At 55.2% G+C, this 20,750-nt stretch overlaps 1 protein-coding gene across 7 annotated transcripts in view; it reads left to right on the forward strand.

Annotated features, from left to right (window-relative positions):
* The window catches only part of TJAP1 (tight junction associated protein 1), a 52,653-nt gene extending 35,089 nt beyond the window's left edge, over positions 1 to 17,564 (forward strand). For 6 of the 7 annotated variants that reach the window (XM_075064242.1, XM_032770421.2, XM_032770422.2 and 3 more), the window contains 8 exons: positions 964 to 1,122; positions 4,883 to 4,911; positions 6,619 to 6,780; positions 7,471 to 7,537; positions 7,966 to 7,995; positions 9,364 to 9,471; positions 10,639 to 10,722; positions 12,761 to 17,564. In XM_075064242.1, the coding sequence (XP_074920343.1) occupies positions 997 to 1,122; positions 4,883 to 4,911; positions 6,619 to 6,780; positions 7,471 to 7,537; positions 7,966 to 7,995; positions 9,364 to 9,471; positions 10,639 to 10,722; positions 12,761 to 14,077 (1,923 nt within the window). In that variant the 5' untranslated portion in view covers positions 964 to 996 and the 3' untranslated portion in view covers positions 14,078 to 17,564. The remainder of the gene's footprint in view (positions 1 to 963; positions 1,123 to 4,882; positions 4,912 to 6,618; positions 6,781 to 7,470; positions 7,538 to 7,965; positions 7,996 to 9,363; positions 9,472 to 10,638; positions 10,723 to 12,760) is intronic. The other variant, XM_075064244.1, reaches the window with a different exon arrangement.
* The last annotated feature ends 3,186 nt before the right edge of the window (positions 17,565 to 20,750 follow it).

Here is a 20,750-nt window from a genome sequence, read left to right on the forward strand (position 1 = left end):
TGAGCTCTGCCCTCCGCTGCAATCGCCTCTAAATGGCTGGAAGCAGAAGCCCCCTCCGTGTCCACAGAGAAATGTTGTAGTTCTGCCCGTGTTTCTGCCCCATTTCAGATCCTGCACCACTTCTCCTGAAGCGTGGGAGTCTGAGCCTGCCACAGGTAGAGGGGATGGGGCAGTGACTGATCTGGCCTTCCTTATAGTGCTACTGATGAGCATAGCATAATCCAGCCTCTTGCCTGAAGGCTAGGTGGCATCACGCACCCCAGCTGCCATCTCGTGCTTTGATGGTGTCTTATATTTGTTTTTCTCTCTACTGAGAGTCGCAGCTCCTCAAATCCCTAACACGTCCTGCTCAAGACACCCAGGAAGAATCTGGCTTTAACTAGTGCAAACCAAGGACTCCATTTAATGACTGCTGCCCCCTTCCATGTAGCCCCTGTTGGTAGTGACAGTGCGAGATCAATAGCTCCTGCCCTGACCATCGCTGCTGCCTGTAAGGCTTGCAGTTTCCATATTAGAAAAGGCCTTTCCTAAAGAGCCCAATCAATATGCTGCTCTGAGGCCTGTTCTCGTTTACTATATATAATCTGGACACTCTGTATGTGAGCGTGCGTGCACGGCGGGGGGTGGTTGGCGGCCTGCTTTCGTAGTCCCTGTCTCTGGTTAGGTCGTCGATGTCTGGGGTGGATTGTTCGTCTCTTTTTCTTTCATTTCTTGTATACTCACCTCTCCTTGTTTGCAATCTGGATCTGGGAGAAGGACACAGCTAAATTCTTCTCTGTCCCCGTTTCCTGCTGTGGCTGCTGCTCCAGGATCCAAGGCAGCCAGCTCCTCCTCCTCTCTCAGCACTTTGGATGGGGAGCTGCTGGGGAGCATAGAGTATTTGATCTCCTCCTGCTGGGAAGCCCTCGGAGCTGGCTGGGACACTGGTGACCCTCTTCTCTCTGCCCTTTCTGCTTTTGGCAGGTGACTCGTTGTCGCACCCAAGCAGGAGGGAGGATGACGAGCACAGCTCCATCTAAGAAGCCTTACCGCAAGGCGCCGCCACAGCACCGCGAGATCCGCCATGATCTGCCCATCCTTCGAGACGACCAAGACTGCGTGATTTTGGCTGAGCAGAGTCAGGTAACGGATAACCGGGCGGCTAAGGGCCTGGCGCCGTTACGCCAGCAGGCGGGGTTTAGTTACGCCGAGGCAGGACAGCTCAAACAGGTGGATGAGTTTGAGGTGCGCAACCTTAACTTTTCCTCCTCCTGGTCTCTGGAGTCGAGCAGTGACAAGGAGGTAGCAGGGTGCCGAGCGGAGCTGAACCTGAAGAGCCGGACTCTGTCACCTGTGCTGCTGCACAGTGGGAAGGCAGGGAGGCGGAGCAGGAAGCACTGCCGGCACCCTAGCCGAGGGCGTCTCAGCAAGTTCATGAGCCGCAGTGTGGAGACGGTTGTGGTGTCTGGAGACGAAGGCCGGAGGCCCACCTGCTCCTTCAAGAGCAGGAGCCTGGAACGCTCCCTCATGTTCAAAGAGCCTGCTGAGGTCCTAGCTCCCAGGAAGTTCCAAGTCTCTGCCACCCATCTGCCTCTCAAAGGGATCCTGAAGCAGACAGGTGTGCTGGAAGTGTGCCCTGAGAGCCTGCGCAAGTCCCGCTCGGTGGAGATGCTGGGCCAAGGCCGCAGCTCGCGCAAGTACAGCGACCCTCAGCTGTGCCTCAGCCGGAGGGAGAGACGCTCGCTGGAGCGCAGCAGCAGCACTGCCGATGCCATCAAGCGCCAGGAGAAGGTCACTGAGGAGAAGCTGCAGTTCTCCAAGTTCCTGGATGAGATCACCCACCGTGTGCTGAGCCCTGTCCACCTGCAATCCCTGGGGGAGGCCAGAGGAGGAGGGGGAGGCCAGGAATCTCCTTCCTCACCAAGAGGCTCCACTCCAGATGGTCAGAAGGAAAGTCAGCCTGAGGGGGCCAAGCGAGCAGCTGAGAAGAGCCACCGCCTGAGCAGGAGAAAGGCAGATAAGAAGCGTGAGGGTCTGGAAATGGCTTCCTGCCGGAGGAAGCCCCCTGAGGAGGCTGAGAGGGTCCCCAGGCTGAGGAGAAAGCCTGTCCTGGTGAGGAAGGACAGCAAGGAGAAGTTCCTCTCCATGGAAAGACGCGTAGTGGATCTATGCCAGTATGAGCTCCAGCAGCTGGCAGAGCTGGGTTTGGCAGGGGTGTCCTCTGAGCAGCAGCAGCAATTGCTATCTTCATGGAAAACCAGTCAGGAGGGAGGAAGGGACAGAGAGAGGGACCGAAGCAAGCACCAATTGCGGCAAGTGCGGCCTCAGCATCTTGGCACCAAACCTGACCAGAAGCCAGTGACAGAGCCAGGCTACCTAGAGAGCGCATCCTTCTCCCCTCCAACACCCTGGAGCCAGGAGGAGGGCACTGCCTCACCTAGAACCTCCCCTTCCTTCAGCCTAGCACTAAACAAGGTAGGTGCCAGAGTCCTGGAGCCCAGGCCCCTCACCCAGGATGGGGACAGAGGTCTCCAAAAAGCCACGCCCATCCCCCTCGGCTCCCAGAGGCGCCCTTAATGCTGACATGAGGAGTGAGGGGCAGGACTTTTTTGTGTCTGAACTCTCATCTCGTCCATTCGGATGTTGATCTATAGAATGTGGAGTCACCATTGCCCCCAGGGAGGCCTGGCCAAGCAACTGTGACCTCCCAAGTGGTGTGAGGGCCTCACGTAGGGTACAGTCTTCATTCCAGCCCCCTTCACACCAACCCCCACCGTTCCCCAGTGGGAGGCTCCTCCTGAACTGGCTGTTAGGGATGCCCAAGAGCAAAATGCTGAGACCTCAGTGAGGACAGAACATCACCCTTGTGACTCCCCAGACCTAGCCCATCTCCTCCACACACACACGTGGTGCTAATGCCTCTTGAACCTCCAGCCTCCCCACTAGCCTGTTTGGTGGCAGATCCTGCTCCTTGGTTGTGTTGCTCCCAGCTGTGACCCACCTGGAGTGGCTCTTCACAGGGGAGAAGGGAACAGCTGCCCCTTGAAGTTGTTAGCCATAAAAGCAGCAGCTGGTGCCTCTTTCCCCATTGCAGGCTTGTCTACTTTCCTGGGTTTAGAATCTGCCTGGCAGACTGCAGGGTACCAGTGTGCAAGGTGACCAGATAGCAAGTATGAAAAATCAAGATGGGGTTGTGGAGTTATAGGAGCCTATGTAAGAAAAAGCCCCAAATACTGGGACTGTCCCTATGAAATCAGGACATCTGGTCACCCTACAGTGCGCGGAGCTGGACACAGCGGGATGGTCTAGTGCCCTGTGGGGGCCTTTGAATCCTCCCAGTGCTCCCATGGCTGGATATCCTGGTAAATCAGACCCGTATTTATGTGAGAAGTCCCTTGTCTATTGAGGTAGAGTCCTTCTCTGGGAGAGCTACCAACCCCTACCCTTCCATCCACCCAGCGGGCTCCTGGGACATCGGCACATTTAAACAAGAATCACCCATCTCCTGTGCACCTGATTGCCTAGTATCAGTTGGAGTCTTCAGAGGCAAGGCAGTTGCAGGGCGGTGATTCTGCGTATGGTATGAGTTAATACAGTGCACTTGGGACTGGGGCAGTATCAGGCTGTATACAGTGCAGTTAGTGCTGGGGACATGGCATGTGTAGTGCAGCTGGAGCTATGGGGCCACCCTGTACAGGGTGGGCCAGTGCAGTGCACTCTAGGTTGTTGGGAGCGGGACATGGCCCCACTGTGCATTAGGGCCATGATTGGGCCGGCTTCTATACCATGTTATTGCTAGCACTGAACCTCTTCCAACGGAATCTCTGTGGCAGGGTCCCATGCCTGGACCCTTGTATGTCTCTTAATATGCACCTTTTGAAGCACAGTGTCATCTTTGGGGACCTGTGTGCTTTGCTTGGCTACGGCTCCAGGGCTTCATCCAGTATGTCCCAAAGCTGCTCCTTCATGTCATTGAGAACAACCTGGGATTTCCAAAGAGAAACCTCCAGCTTCCTGGGTTAGCCTCCTCTTCCCAGAAAGGGCCATTCCTGCTAGCACGAACTGGCTCTGAAAATGGAATTCTCCTCCCAGCCACAAGTGAGGCATGTTGAGAGGCAGCTGCTGTCACCTGGGCTAGCACATCAAATCCACAGAGTGGGGAGGCTAAGCTGCTCCTACCCACTCCTCTGTCCCTGCCTATGTGCAGGAGCTCTGGCGTGGGGTGCCTGCTGGAGAGGTGCAGGTGACTTGCTCCCAACACTGTAGGCCCTTCTGTTGGGCTGTTTGGCCTTCAGCATGTTGCGTGTTGTTTTTGTGTCCAGGTTTACCCAGGAGCCTGGTTCCAGTAACCTGCTCGAGTTGAGCACAGAGAAAGCGTCATCTGGGCTTTCCTGGGTGAAGCAAATGGAAAAGGTGCTTCCCAGCTCCTCAGCCACTTAGAGCAGTTCTTTCATTATCTACAGGGGTGCTACCACTACCACCACAGTGAAGGGCTCATAGGTTTGTGTATGCAGGTCCACAAGACTCCCATCCTCACCACCCAGACATTGTGGGGCTGCTGAAGGTTGAGGCAGCAGCTGTGGGGTGATGACTGCAGGGTCCCTGAATTTGTAGCACAGCGAGAAAGAAGTTGCAGGCTGTCTGTGAAAGTCTCTGGTTTAACCTAGACTACTGCTGACCCTGAAATAAACCATGTGGTCTGCCTTGATATTGACTAGTTTGAGAAGCAGTGTCTTGAGTAGTGCACGTAGAGTCCAGTTTTGCCAGCTATGCGTGACATGGCCTGCCCAGAGCTGTCGGGATAGTGGGAGGAGTTCACCTCTCAATAACTTGCCCTTTGGTACTTGCTTGAGTCTGACACCTATTTTGAGAGGTTCTTACAGCTGTTTTCCTCTCACCACAGGAGCCCTTGACGGATGCAGAAAGGATGAAGTAAGTGTCCTGTTTCCTTTTCATGCTCCAATCTCACTGCAACTGTGTGTGTGTTGATTCCCAACTCCCATTATCCAGCTTCCGCCATACGGCTTAGCCCTTTGAATCTGCATGATGGGTTTCCCTTCTGTTGAGAAGCTAGGCCCATATGGAGAGACTGGGGCAGGTGTCTCTCTGTTCTGCTCCCACTTGCCAAGTTTCACTGTGGTTCTCTGCATTCCCTGAAAGGACAGTTGCAGAGCCGCTGTGCAGATGGGGTGCCTTTAGAAGACCTATCCCAGGGTCCCTTTAATGCTGTTACAGTCTGAGGTGGCGGGGCAAACACACCTGATTCTAAACATCTATTCTTCACCATCAAAGGGAGAAATACTCAAAGGACTACCATTCTGGTGTGACCCACTGTAGTGTGTGAGCTCCCACTGCTGACAGTGAACGAAAACTTGCTGCACAGACAGAAACTAGCAGGAGGCAGCTCTGTGGATCTCACTCCCCTCAAGATCCCAAGTAAAGAACAGATGCAGCTAGAGAGAGGCTGTATTTTCTAGGTTTCTCTGAACAGTTGAGCACAGTGAAAGCACACGTGTAGGAGTGAGAGTCTCTCATACATCCCTCTGAGTGAGTGTCTGTTTGAGGGGAGCACAGCACTTAGTGTTATAATGGGGCCTGCTGGAGGCTGCCACGGCATCTCCCCATAATGAGTATGCTGCCCATGCCTCCCTCCACAGCCCGAGCTCCCCACGCCAGCTGCACTCGCTGGCCCAGCAATTGCAGGGACTCCTGCTCTACTGCATGGTTAGGGTTAGGGTTGGGGCTGGGGCTGGGGATTTGCGATGCTTCTTTCATGTCCAACTTCTGCAGTATGGGCTGGGATAAATTATTGAGTGGGTTTCATTTTCCAGGGAGGGACATCTAAGCTGTGCAGGCCATTTGGCTAGTGGACTTTATTCAAATGCTGTAACCTGAGAGGGAGCTGGTGACATGGATAGCGGTGCTGTTGTACACGTCTCTGCCCCGTTGCAAGAGTAGAGAGCAACCTGTGCTGCCAGGAAGCAAGGGCTTGAAATTCTCATCTCTTCAGCTGCGCAGACACATCTCTCCTGCCAGTTTAGTTTATTGCTACAGGCACTGACTGCTCATAAAAAATAAAACCTACGGCATGAGTAACAGCAGCCTAGGGCAACCGCCCCCAAACTCTATCCGTGCAGCTCACTCCTGTCTTCTTCAACATCCCCCCCACCCCCCAGTCCACTTCTGCTCCCCCCAGCTCTGCCAATGCCCCATATTCTTGACCTGCAGAGCCTCCTCCCAAAGTCCTTGTCCTGGGGCTTGGAACAATAGTTGGGAGCCCAGAGGAGCAACTGAGTCCTCTGTGGGCGGTGTATGCACACAGCCACCTTTCAGACACCATGATGTCCCATTGCAGGTATGAGAGGAGGGATGAGATCTGAGCCTAAAGAATCCCTTCCGTTCACAGGGGAGGTCTGTTTGTGTAATGCCCGTATGTTCCCCAATAGCTAAGCTGGAAAGGGGATGGGGGCCATTAGCACCTCTTTGGATGGTGCCACCAGGACCACCTGGAAGCATCATCAGTGTCTATATGGGGTCTCTGCTTCTCAGTGCCCTAAGGTGAGCTTAGATGCTGGTGTCTGCACTGAGGCTGGCAGCCCCCATCGCTTACTGAGTGGAGCGTTGTTCTGTGTGCCTCAGATTGCTGCAACATGAGAATGAGGAGCTGCGCCGGCGGCTGGCCTATGTCACCAACAAGATGGAGGCGATGGAGAGGGAGCTGGAGTCCGGCCAGGACTACCTGGAGCTGGAGCTGGGCCAGAACCGCGAAGAGCTGGAGAAATTCAAGGACAAATTCCGCAGGTATGGCAAACACCAGAGGGGAGGGTGTGGCTGAGAGGAGACAGGGTACCTCTGTCTAGGGACTCACTTGGCAGGCTGGTAAAGGCTAAGCCTGTGTTGTGTTAACTTGAGGCATGCAGTATGGGGAGATGTGGAGAGTTACAGATAAAGCTCAGCACCCATTGTAACTGCCTCTGGGGAGGAGCACAACAATGCTACCCAGCAGTTTAAGGCAGAAAATGGAGAATTCTTTATCAGTTTGAATAGTACAGAGGCAGAATGAAATTGTCCGAGCTGGAATTTAGCCAGGATTTCGGGGTTAATACCCTGACAAATGCAAAGGGCAATCAGTGGCTGTAGTTGGCTGGGTTCTCTGTTTTATGTCTCACCTGAAAGGCAGCACCTTAGTTAGAACAGCACTCCCTACAGGCACATTTGAGCCCAGTGCTATAGAGTGCCCACACCACTTCCTGCAACAGCCTGTTTTTCCTTGGAGGTGTCCCATCCAAATACTGACCCAGTCTAGCTTGAGAGCTGAAGGGATCACGGCCTCCGAGAGAGAGAATCAGGGCAGAGAGTTAACATGTCGTATGCTTTGTTGCAAGCAGTCTTTCCTGGTGTGTGAGGGGCAGCTCTCGCCTTCCAGGCTATCAAGAGGACTTGAGTGGATGGCCTGGATTTCTTTTCACTTGGACACTCGTGCCTCTTTAGGTTACAGAACAGCTACACTGCTTCACAGAGAACCAATCAGGACCTGGAGGAGAAGCTGCATACCCTGGTAACTGACCTGCTGAGCCTCTGGGGAGAGGAAGTGGGGGAATCCTGTGTATTAGGATGGAGGGAAGGGACCCTGGCTTACAGGCATTGCAGCACTCATGGGGGAGGTTCTGGCCATGGCCTAGCCTATTGTCCTGAACTGGGTACTTTGCTGAGTCCCCACTTTATCATGCTCCAGAGCTTGGTTTCCCCACAATGTAATTGTCATGTTGCATCAACCTCTTTGAAAGGTGCCAGGGATGTGTTGCTCCCTGGAGACTCCAGGGGATCGCTCCCGGGGGACTGGGGCTGTTGGAGCGGAGCCAGCATGTGTGTGTGTGTGTGTGTATTGTGTGCATTCATAACACTCATGGCTGTTTCTTTTCTCTCCCTCTTTCTCTCTCCTCCCCATGCTGCCGCTGGCACACTCTGGGCGCACTCACCTCTCAGGCCTCTCTCAGCCAAAGCTGGATTTTTGCAGTTGCGTCTTTTCGTTTGTGTTTTGTTTCTTTCTCCTCTTCGCATGTCTCAGCCTGTCATTTTCATTGTCAGTCACACATTACTTGGCCCACTTGCACCATTCTCGACTGAGGGGCCCCAAGCCTCGTCCAGCCAAGGGCTCCGCTTCTACTGAACAAAACAGCTGTCCGCAGAGACGACTAGTCCTAGCACGCACTGCTCCAGCCAAATGTGAGCATTTGCTTCTTATCCAAATGGAGCAGTGCCTGCTAGGAAGCATAGTGCCCGCAGGCTCCAACACTTGTGTTATGGGGGTGAGCGATTGTGAACTCATTTGGCCTACCCGTACTGTAAGTAAACAGACGCTTGTTCTAGTCATCATCATTCACCTGCCCTTAATAAAGAATGCAGGGTCAGTTCCTGCCCTTGGCACTAGGAGCTTTCGGGGTTAATATTATTTATGCAATTGCCAAAAAGTCAATCCATGTTTCAGAAATGCTTCATTCCTGCATGCGTCACCGCCCGTTGCACTAGGCCCTGCTCCACCACTGGTCCACAAATGGGCCCTGTTGGTCACAGACTGAGAGCAGATTCTGGGGTTTCTGTGGCCCTGAGGACTTGGGACAGGTAGAGGAGCTGGATCGAGAGCTCTGAGCTGTTGCCCCCTCACTGCAATTAGCCCTCATGTCTGTTTCCTCTGAGCAGGGAACCCATTGGGAGTCCAGTGAGGAAATGTTCCCCTTTGGGAACAGAATTAACTAAGATGAAACTACACAGACAGGTCCTTTCACACCAGGGCACGCCCCAGAGTCTTCCCTGAGCTTTTATGCAAAAGCAGGGCCTTCCTGATGCTGAGTCAACTTCTGCTGTATCTATCATTGACTCCCATGCCTCTCTGAGCAACAGCTTCCTGTTGCCATGGTGGAGAGGATTGGATGTCACAAATCCAGTGCTCTATGCTGCTGGTGAAAGGTGTTGGTTTGGCAGGGACTGAATCCTTTGTGTATCTCTAGAGAAGCACCAATGCAAGCTTCTTCCCCAGTGCCAGTGTGGTCCACTTGTGACTCTAAAGCTGAGAGGGAGTTCAGTCTCTGTATGCTGCCACTGCAGGAAGGATAGGAAGAGCAGCTGGGCTGTGAAGGATCAAACTCGCCTCACTTCAGTAACTATCAAACATGGCAAGAATTCTCAGCAGCCAGCATAGAATAGCTGGCTTCATTTGCTGTCAGAGACCCTCCCTCTGTGAAGAGCTGGAGCTGTTACCTGTCTATCTGGAAGGTTTTATTTGCAAGCTGAACGTGTTTGTGTGCTATGCAGGGGGCTAGGTGGGATGAGAGGCCAGGCCAGCCTGTTCTGGTGGGATTTATGCCTTGTGTTCCTGTGCCCCAGATAAAAAAAGCTGAGATGGACCGGAAGACCCTGGACTGGGAGATTGTGGCGCTCACTAACAAGCTGCTAGATGCCAAAACTACCATCAATAAACTTGAGGAGCTCAATGTAAGTGTCCAGTCCACAGCCTATCTGCTCAGCGTGGGGAAATGGATGGTAGAATTTTCATGGCTGATCATGTAAGGTCTGGTCTTTAACTTCTTTACTAATGAATGGGGAGGGGCAAGCAGCACATGGCTGACATTCATCATGGCTAAGGCTATTTTTTTTTCTCACAGATATTTTTAGTAAAAGTCATGGACAGGTCATGGGAAATAAAAATTCACAGCAGCCTGTGACCTGTCCTGACTTTCACTAAAAATATCTCTGACAAAAGGGGCAGGTGGGTTCAGTACCCACTGCTGCTGGGCTCCCGAGTTCCCCACTGCTACAGTGCAGGGTCCCCCTGCCCCTGGAGCTGGTAGCTGCAGGGTCCCCCAGCTACTGGCTGCAGCTGTGGGGAGTCCCCGCTGCCTGCTGCGGCCAGGCAGCTGCTGGGAGTCTGCCCACTGGGCAGCTGTGCGGGCTACCGCTGCCCACCCACCAGGGCTGGGAGCTCCAACTCCAGGGCAGAAAATGTCACAGAGGTCAGTGGCAGTCACGGATTCCATGACCTCCGTGACATAACTGTAATCTTAATCATGGCTGAAATTGTGGGGAGCTGAGGGCTCCAGTGAGGACAGATAAATAGGGGAAGCAGGAAATAGCAGCAAGACCTTTGACTTGCGTCCTAGAAGTTGAGCGGAGAGCAAATGAGATCTGGGCTTGCTGTGTGAAGTGGCAGCAAAAAAGGCCCACCTGAGTTTGGGCTGCAAAACTAAAGGCTGAGCAGTCCAGAGCCAGGAGAGGGATGGTCCCTCCATGCAGCTTTGGTGCCACAGCGCCTGGGATCCTGCACTTGATTCTGGGCACGTTGTTAATGCTGGCAAGAGTTCAGAGAAGGGCTGTGAGGGCCTGTTTAGGCACTGAACTCTCCAGTTTGAAGCTAGTCGAGGGGCTGAAATGGAAAGGAGCATGTCAGCTGAATGGCCAGGAGAGGTACCGGCCTGCAAAGGAGCCTCCCCAGGGGAGTGGTGGGAGCCCCATGGTATAGGGTGGCTGACTTCCCCTTCCCCATGTGAGTGAGGTGTCTGCTTGGGCTGGAGCTGGAGCTGGAGCCTGCATGCGTTGCTGGCTGTGTGTGTGGTAATGAGATGAGGCCAGTGTGACCCCCATCCCCGTGCTCTCTCTTGGCAGGAGCGCTATCGGCAGGACTGTAACCTCGCAGTGCAGCTGCTCAAGTGCAACAAGTCCCACTTCAGGAACCACAAATTTGCTGATGTGAGTAGCAGCTCTGCTGCAGGGTGGTGGAAGGGCTCACAGCTACTCTGTGCCCAGCCCTTACTCCATACCTGGTCGCTCTCCTCTGCAGGTGGGGGTGGGGAAGCTGCCTTGTGTCCCAGTGACCTCTCCCTCCTCAAGCATCAGGCAAAGATGTAAGGAGCTCCTGGTCCCCTGTGCAAGGCCTCTGCTGGCTCCTCTTTTAAGCTGGCTCCATTTCATGTCTCAGTTGGGGACTGATTAAAAAAAAAAAAAAAAAAAAGCCTTGAGCTGCCTTTCCAAGGGAGGGAGCGTTGTCTACAGCACAATAGCCTTGAATCTGATAGCCTGTCGGGTGCCTGAAGGCAGCTGGAAGAGGAGCAGGCCTCTCGCTGACCCTTTTGTCTTCTCCCCCTTCGCACCTAGCCATGTGCAAGGCCTGTCCTGCCTACTGAGGGGCCAGGTGAACCAGGATGCACTGGTCTGGCTCACTGACGTGGCTACCCGTGCCAGGTTTGGGTATGCTCGTCACCCCTGAGGGCTCACAGATCTGTCGGCAGGGAGGGCAAGGCTTTGGGTGCAGCACTAGGCTGGGAATGGCCTGTCCCCGTGGGTGAGGGAGGAGCCCATGTTTGGATTGGCATTTTTTGTTCTCCTGGAATGGGATCTGGCCCCAGCCCCAGGAGTCTCACCACCTCTCCATAAAGCCTCGTCACGTGGGCTCCTTGCACCCCGGCTCCTTGCACCCTAGCCCCTTAGAGAGCCCTCCCAGCACCCTGCACATCCAGCCGTGGTGCTTGTCTTTTGTGAGCGAGCACGTGACTGGTGTGTCGTCCCCCAAGCATGTCTCAGATTAGCGCTCCTAAGGTCACCGTATCAGTTACTGGTGGGGTAACCTTCCCACCCAGCTGTCTCCCCTCACAGGAGCTTTGAATTCTACCCCCAGAGGGCTCAGCCACACTCAGGTGCCACTGGAGGCAAAATGCAGTGGTGCAGGGACCTTCTGCCTCACACCCACTGTTCCCACTCTGTGTGCCCTGGCCCCACCTGTCTGACTGCGAGATCCCTCTTGCAGCAGCCTATGCCATGGCTCGGGGCTCTGGGAGTTTCAAGAGGGGGTCCACAAAGCCCAACCCTAATCTTCCACTGTGGTGCTTGTGTGGCCAGTCAAAGGGCAGCATGATATTTAATAGGCAGGGTGGAATCGACCTGCTTGCCTGGCTGGCAGTGGCAGGTCTGTGCTCACCCTGGTCCTGCAGCCAGTTTAGCCTGGACTCAAAGGGGCTGCCCCCAGGGTGCAGTGAAATGTTTGGCATGCCCTGAGTGTTACTATTCTGGTGCTGAGAGCTCTGAACCAGCAGCTAAACCCACAATGAAGGGTCGGGGTCACCAAGGCTCTGTCCCAGCTGCTGCTGCCTCAGTGAGGCAGCTGGACCAGGTGGGGGAGTCGGCAAGTGCTAGGACAGTCATCAATACTGATCCCAGGGCAGGCTGCCAAGGCAGTGGGGCTGTAATTACTGTGCGCTCCCTGGGAGCTGCAGATCCTGCCAGTGGGGGCTGTTCAGTCACTTCTACGCAAGCACCAGCTGATTTTCCACTGATCAATAGCCCCTTTGCTTAGCACACACCAGCTAGGCCTCATCTCCACTTTGTTCACGGGCCTCAGGCCCATAGTTTAGGAGTCTTCCCTTGCTCCCTCTCCCGAATGGGGCCCATTGGTCAGGCTTGGGGCAGGGTCCCATGTGCTCTGAGAGCAGCAGCATCCTGCAGCCAGAAGTTAGAGCTGGGAAAGCTCTGCTAAGTCCTCCTGTGGGGCAGGCCTGTTTTGAGCGTGGGGAGGGCAGCATGTATGTCAGGTGGCTGGGCCATGGCCATGTGAGCAGGTGAGTATGTTAGGGGGTAGGCAAGTGTGGGGTGTTTGCTAGGGCTGGGTGGAGCAGGCAGCGTATTGCAGTCTCCCAAGTGCTGCTTGTGGCTCTGTTGCAGCCTCTCCGGGCTCTGCTGAGGCCTTGAGGGGCTGTTTCAGCCCCTGCTTAATGCCCTCTCGCTCTCTCCCTAGCTTCCCTGTGAGCTGCAGGACATGGTCAATAAGCACCTGCACAGCACCCAGGAGTCCCCAGGCCCTGGGCAGGAGGCTGCACATACCCTGGCCCCATCTGACGTTGTGCCCACCTCAGTTATTGCCAGAGTCCTGGAGAAGCCCGAGTCACTGGTCCTGAACTCTGCCAAATCCAGCAGCGGCAGCTGTCCCATGGCTGAGGATGTCTTTGTGCACGTGGACATGAGTGGAGCTCTGCTGGATGCCTACCCCAGCACAGGGCTGCCTGGGAAGGAGGGAGGGGAAGTGGGGAAGCAGCAGAACGGGGGCTGCAAGCCACAGAGCAGTGTGGAGAGCCTGCCAGAGGAGGTGCCTGCCTTTGAGAAGCTGAGCCCCTACCCTACACCCTCCCCTCCCCACCCCATGTACCCAGGGCGTAAGGTGATTGAGTTCTCTGAGGACAAGGTGAGGATCCCAAAGAACAGCCCCCTGCCCAACTGCACCTATGCCACGCGACAGGCCATCTCCCTGAGCCTGGTGCAGGGCGAGGACGAGAGCAGCGAGAGGCACCGGACGCTCCCTAACAGCCCTGTCTCAGAGGGCCGCCACTCAGCCTCCAGCTGCTCCTACCAGCCATCTCCCAAGGCGGCTCGGGCACACGGCTCCTCGCAGAGCAGCCCTTTTAGCAGCCCACCCCAGATCCCCAGCGCCTTCGCCAGCTCCGCCAGCTCGGAGGAGGACCTCCTGGCCAACTGGCAGCGGATGTTTGTGGACAAGGCGCCCCCCGCTTCAGAGCAGGTGCTGGTGAGCCGCACCTCCTTCAGCCGTGACATGGCCCCGGAGCTCCAGAAGCGATTCAGCCGCTCCATGCAGGAGTTGGGCAGGGCGGCCTCGGCCTACTCGGATGGCGAGGAGTCTGCGCAGAGCTGCAGCTGGACCGTGAGCCGGGACTCGAGTGTGGACACAGACAGCACTGAGTCCCGAGCCCGCAGGAGCCATTTCTCCTCCGACTACGGCATGGACTTCTCCCAGGATGAAGCCCGGAAGCTGCTCCAGGGCAGTGGCGGGGGCACCACTGAGCCCAGCAGCCCCCTGCCAGAGAAGCACAAGGACTATGTGGACCTGGGCTCACCTGGGAGCCCGGCTGAGGAAAGGGAAATGCTGCTGCAAGCAAGCAAGGAGAGCAGCCCAGGGGGAGCCCTGGAGGAGAGCGGGGAATGCAGGAGCAAGCCTCCCTCAGGGCGGCCACACCGCAGCCCCAAGAGGATGGGGGTCCACCATCTCCATCGCAAGGACAGCCTGACGCAGGCCCAGGAGCAAGGCAACCTTCTCAACTGAGGCTGGGCAGGGAGCAGTGCCCCGGGGCAATGCTGTAGCTGCCTTATCACTCACGGGGTTGGTGTCCCCGGCACCACGCATGTCCCAGAGGGCTGCAGGCTCCACTCCCACCTTATATTTATTCTGGTTTGATACTCTGAGGCGTCAGGATCTTGCCGGCGTTCTGCATCCACCAAACCAGAACACACACTTGGGGGCTCGCTCGGCCTGGCATGCATGCCCATGCCTGTGCTCACCACTCGTCTGGTGCCTGCCGTCACACTCAATCTTCCAGCCTCACCCTGGGGCCCATGCCCTTACTCACCCTGGGGCCTGGGCCTGCCCTCAGACTCATGCTCACAACCTTGCCTTGGTGCCCATGCCCATGCTCTCATTTTCAGGCTGATGCCCATGGCCCTGGCCCTACTTGTGCTGGTGCCCATGGCTGCTCTGTTCCTACCTTTCAACGTGTGCCAACAAGTAGAAACTCTTTGCCCTGGTCTTATCTGATCCCCATGAGCCACTGCAGGGTGAGTGGGGCATGAGGACTGCCCTGGGGGGTGGGTGCTCCTTGCTGCCTGGCCCCCTGCTGTGGGTCAGGAGCATTGAGTTGGGGACGGTTGTTTTGCTATTTTTTGTTCCCCCCCTGCTGTTATGTTGATCTCTGTGGAAACTGGCGTTCGTGGCTGGCTCTCCCTTAAAGCTTCCTCTGCAGATCTCTGCTGCTTAGCTCCTGGGCCTGGCCCAACATGTGGCTCATGCAGAGGCAATGCCCTGGGAGAGCCCCAGGGAGAGCCCCAGTTCCCTCTGCCATGGAACTGGGCCAGAGCTGCCCCCAGCAGTTGCTCAGCGAGGCTGGCCTGCAGAGTTCCCATGGCAGTGGTTTCTGTGCTGTGGGTTGGATTGGTCTTTCTACTCCAGCAGAGCCATATGGACTCCAGGGCAGGATTTTACCCCAGGAGAGCAACAAATAAAAGACAGTAGCAAGCTGTTTCTGGGCAGTGCCCTAGCAAGGGCTCTGGGGAGAGAGGGAGACCCCTGAGGAGCACAGCTTATCGCTGCTGTGTGCAGACATGGTACCTCATGGCTCAGCAGTGGCCCTTTGGGGAGGCCCCTGTGCATGTGCACTCCTCCCTCTGGCTGGATCCCGGGCTGGCTCCGGTGCCCGTCCAAGGCCTCTCCACTGGCGGGGCTGGAGTTGTGTGTTTGATTTTCCTCGTGTTCAGTGTTGGTACGATTTTCCTTTTCAGTGTTCATGTGCTCAGTGTCCCTGGGGCAGGGAAGGGGAGAAGTCGGGACTGTAGATATTTTATTTGGGGGATACAGCCCCAGTGTCTTGTTATGAGTTTCCTTTTCTCTCTGGATTTTTATCTCTCCACTCCGAAGGTGTAACCCAGCACATTGGCATGGTCTCTATGCTGCTGCCTTGGGCCGGGGGACCCCTTCCCTTGGCTGTGGTGGGTTTGAAGCTGGAGCTGTGGTGTCTTCCTTCAGTGAGAGCGAGCTGCTGCCCTGTGCTTCGCTATGTATGGAGGATGCAGCCTCTCTCTGCAGGAAGGAAGCTCCCATTCAGACACAGCAAGAGATGCTGCCCTGGGGCAGTGTCCCTCCCTAAGCCCCTCCATTTGTGGCTGGTGGCAGCCAGGGCCAAAGCTTTGCTCTCAGCTCCAGTCTGGAGGCTGCAGGGCATGTGAAAGCAGGGCCATCCTTAGGCATATGCAGCTGCGTAGAGCATCGTGGCATTTGGGGCACCAAATTGCCCCAGATATCATGGTTCCCTAGGCAGCTGCGTGTTGCATACATGGTAGCACCAGCCCTATCCCCTGGCCGGCCTTCCCATGGGCTGCACCCACTATAAGGGGCAGGGCCATCCCTAGGGGGCTATGGGGCCCTGGACAACTCCCTCTGCCCCACCTCCTGCCCTTTCCACCTCTTTCCCCCAGTGACCCCCGCACTCACCTGCAGCGGCAGGAAGCAGAGCAACCTGGCCCCAGCCCGCTGTACTCCGCCAGCTCCCAGCTGCATTGCTCCACTTCCCACTGCCGGTGAGTGCAGGGAGGTTGGGGAAAGAATTGCCCCCCACAGTCACTGGCAGCTCGGCCCCAGCTGTGTCGCTGGGGGGAGGGGAGGAGTTAGAGAAAGGTTCTCCCCCCCCACCCCCCAGTCACTGATGGCAGGAAGCAGAGCACCTGGGCTGGGGCCAGGCTGCTCCGCTTCCTGTTGCTGCCAGTGAATGGGGGATCCGATCCCCCAAGCGACAGGGCTGGCGAGAGGGAAGCGGAGCAGGCTGCTCCTGGCCCCCGGTTATTCCTCTGGGCCAGTGGGGCCCCCAAAAGTGACCCCCCTCTGCTCCTGCCTCCCAGGCCCTGGGGGTGGGGGTTAGGCCTGGGGCCCCACACAGTCCCCCGTCTGGGGGAGGTGCATAGGGCACCCAAATGGCTAGGGATGGCCCTGTGTGAAAGGGAGCTATTCCCTCTCCTGTGTCTTGGCCCAGCCCATGGCTGCTTCCTGTGTGAATAGATTTGGGCGCTCTGGTCACAGCGGCTGCCTATGCACTTGCCTTGTTCCTGGCCACTCAGCTGAGTGTGGCACTGGGGCGGGACTCAATATTTCAGCACAGCTGCCCTAACAAATTGGTGCTAGTGGTGGGAGCCTCCTCAACCTGCAAGGTTCTAATCCTGTGTGTGTGTAAGTTGGGGGGGTGCTGCCCAGCCCAGCTCCTCTGTCTCCTGTAGCCTCATTGCAGTGCTGAGGTCCAAGCTTCTGTTTCCTCCCACCCCATCTTCATGCCCCAGCCACAGGGCCTCTCCTGTTGATCGGGCTCCCGTACCTTGTCAGCACAGCTTGACTCCAAGCCTCTTGGGCTGCATGGCCTCACTTGTGTGTCATGACCTACCTGGGAGCTGCAAGCTGCTGGGAGCATGAGGGTGGCCTGGGTTGTGTCTGGTCCTTGAGCTGGTTAGTGTAGGTGGGTCTGATCATGTCCATCTCTCCATGAGAGGTGCTTCCCCTCCTGGCTCAATCCAAAGGTCTCTGGTTGCCCTGCAACTGGCTATCCTGAGCTGTTCTGGACAAAAATTAAAACCACCTGATTGTAGAAGCAGTTGGTGTGCTGGTTCCTGTAAGGCAACAGCTAATCTCCCTTTTGCCTTTCATCACATCAGGCTAGAAGCAAGGGCAAGGGAATGCCCCTAGGCCCAGTCCAGGCCCTGGTCCTGAGGTGCCATTTCCTTTGGAGTGTGACCAGACAGCAGCGGAGCCCACAAGAGAAATGGTGAGGGGAATGTTGGGCAGCCAGGAGAGAAGGAATAACCTGCTCTGAGGCTGCGTCCATGGGGCATCAAGCCTTTGCCCTCCTTCTTGTGTCTGGCAGTACTGGCTCTTGGGGGCAGGGGGGCACTTTTCAGTGTCCCAACTCCAGCCTGTTCATCTGCAACTAACATGTTTTTTCTGAGATTTTCAAACTGATGTATATTTTAAAACCAGAAATAAACTATTTTAAAAGTAAGCTGTGGCTGTGGGGTGCTGGGTGCTCTCACTGCTGGCTGTGGGAGCCAAGAGCAGGTCAATCCTGGTGGCCGGGGGCCCTGTTATGGCAAGCTCCTGTCCCAGAGATTTGCAGGGTCCTGTGTGCCATGTGGTGGCTCGTCAGCGATAAAATGAGCACATGGCCTGTCTTCTCAGATGATGTCCCGGGTTCTTCCTTTCACCATTCAGCACGTCTGCGCTTTAACTACACACTGTTTGTTCAAGATGTCTTGTTGCACAGAGCATCTGCTCGGTCCTCACCAGGAATGGAGCAACAGGACCATGGAAGGAGAGTTTAGAGTGGTGAACAGTGTTGGACTGAAGAGAAGTCAGATGAGCGTAGATGCCATGGAAGCTGATTCGTTGCTCATAGTGAATGTTGTCAGGTGTTCAGGCTCATTCGGCCCATTAAGTTTCTGGAAGAATTCTCACTCCCAGCAGCGTTTGCATGTCAGTGACTTAGAAGCTGGCAGTACCAACAGGAGCACACTTTTTTAAAAGGGTACTTTTGCCTTTTGCATGACTCTTTTGTGAACCTAAACTAGCTGCGTAAAGTGTTGTGGTTTCGTATTTTGAAAATGTAGATGCTCCTGCCTCAAAGGCCAGTATCATTCAACCAAAACCCCTGAGACTCAGGAGAGAAGCATAGGGCTCATGGGAGAAAGGGGCACTGAACACTTCTGGACCTCGTTGGGGCTGGTTGTCCCTGTGCTGTAATTCCAGGGCTCAATCTGGCACCTTTTCTAACTAGCCCACATGTGCCAAACTCTGTTGCCAGCTCTGTGCTGCTTGGTGACTATTTTTAAAACCCCAGCTCCTGGGGCCATGTGATTAGATAAGACTAGCAGCTTTCATTTAAAAGAGGTGTGTTTCTAACCCTTGTGTTTATGGAGAAAATCTGGTAAATATGACCCATGGGCACCTAAAGGCTCAGAAAGCAAACAGCAAAGAGAAAGAACCCACTGTTTATGTTGTATTCTTGATTTTTATGCCAGTCCCATAACTTTGGGGGGCCTGACTTGGGATTTTTGAATATTTGGTGCTGGTGATGCTGTGAACCCCACAGGAAAAGACTCTTCAAGTCTGAGGGATAAAGAGGCTGCTGAGCTCACACAGTGAGGTTCACTCTAGTACCTTAGGAGCTCCCTGGCCAAGACCTGATGGCCAGGACAAGGAAGACTGATTTGCCTGCCTCTCCATGTGGTAGCTTGAGCTGATCCAGTGCTGCCTCCCTGCTGGACTCTCCTCCTTTTCCCCCTTTTTAGCTGTGGTTCTTGCTCCCTTTGTCCCTACAATTATTTATTTTATTGTATGCTCCTGGGAGCAGCTGCTCTTTAATCCTCCAACCTAATTCTAGCCCTGAAACACAATCTCTCCCCTGCTTGGCTCCAACAAGATGCAAGGGGCACTTGGCCTACTGTGCGTATCCTGCTGAGCAGGCACTGCCTGGAGCCTTCTCCACAGGGTGCATGCTCTGTGCCAAATCCCCCACAGCCCTGCTTCCCCAGCACGGTTCTAACCAGGGACCCAGCCCCCTCTCTCACAGCCTGGAGCATGTGTGATGCAGAGCTGGGGTTTAGTCTTTAGGCGATGGAGCTGCCTTGTCAAGGCACTGCCCCTGGGCCTAGCCTGGAGGTGGATGACTTATGACTGCCAGGCCTGGCCCTGTGGAGGAAATTAGGGGAGACTCTTATTAATGGGTTTAGTACTGAGGGCAGGGGTGAAAGTAACTTAAAGGACTTACCAGTACCCTGGAGTCTTGAGCAGGGTACCTGAGTGGGAGCATGGCCTCAACTGGAAGAGGTGGAGCCTTTCAAGATTTAAAGGCCCTAGGGCTCCAGCTGGGGCCAGGAGCTCCAGGGCCTTTAAATCTTGAAAGGCCCTGCCTTGAAGGTCAGTGGCTGCAGTTTGCTTTCTCTCCAGAGGCTACGAACAGTGTACCAGCCAGCAGTTGTAGGTTGCCAAACAGCTCTTGGTAAGCGAGCATGTTCTTAAGGTGAAAACATTACAGAGAAAACGTTTAAAATAAAATAAAATAAAAACCTATACACATGCTGAAAAGCTTATGAGCACTCACCCTGACTCTCTGGTAGGTGTCAGCCCTTCCACAAGGATTGGACCAAAGGGCCTGTCCCTTTGCTGGATCAGAAAGAAGATCCTGAGTCAGTGTGAAGTCAGGTTATTTATCCAAAAGTCCTTTCTTTGTCTGGTGTGTGAATACTCCAGTTTGAACTAGTTTTTGTGACCCTCTGCTGGAGGTGATACATTGGGGGGGGGGGGGATGGGGGGGTATTACAATCTGCCTAATTTGCCTTTTTTTCCATGAACTGTCAGCAACTGTGATCCACTGCCACCTCTCTGCTTCCCTGGCACCACTGGCTCCTTCATGGAGCCTGCCTCTGGTTATAGTCCCTGTCCCTTTCTTGTAGAAAGCCCTGTTTTCCCCCAGCTCCCTCCTGAGAACGATAGTTGCTGATGCTCACACCCTTCCTGCTTCTCCAGGGCTGGTCCCTGCTGTCCTGAGCTTCTCTTTGTCAGCTGTGTGTGGGGGTTTTTGCTGGGGCCCCATTATCCTACTTATCTGAGGTATTTCTATATCCTCCCCCACCATTACCATAGTATTGTGAGCACCTCACAGTCCTTGCTGTATTGATCCTCCCATACTGCTGTGAGGTAGGGCACTGACCATAGCCCTGTGTCACACGGGGAACTGAGGCACAGAAAGGCTAAGGTTCAGAGATGCTAAAGATGTTGCGAGCGGTATTTTCCAAAGCAGCTAACTCCCACTGACCCCAACTAGACATTGCTCTGCAGCTTTAGGACCCCCCGAATACCTTTACAAGATGCTTGGCTTCCCCCAACACCCAGGTTAACACCCAACCACCAGGCCCAGTCTGTCTTGGACAAGTCACGGGGGTGACCTCTTCCTTATCTCCAGCTGAACAGTGGAGGGGGGAGAGGAGGGGGCTGCAGAATGGTGGGCCCCAGTTGCTTCACTGTGCTGCATACAGGAGACCCTCAACCTCTAAGGAAGCAAGAGAGCATCACTGTCCAGTGCAGTGAAAAGGCTGGGGTGTGATGAGTTCAACACGTGTGGCCATGTAGAAGACAGACTGCTGTGGTGCTCTGGTGTGCTGTGGGAGCCTGGGAAGGCGGCTCAGACCCA

The sequence above is a fragment of the Chelonoidis abingdonii genome, chromosome 3, assembly GCF_003597395.2.
Source record: "Chelonoidis abingdonii isolate Lonesome George chromosome 3, CheloAbing_2.0, whole genome shotgun sequence".
Taxonomy (NCBI): Eukaryota; Metazoa; Chordata; order Testudines; family Testudinidae; genus Chelonoidis; species Chelonoidis abingdonii.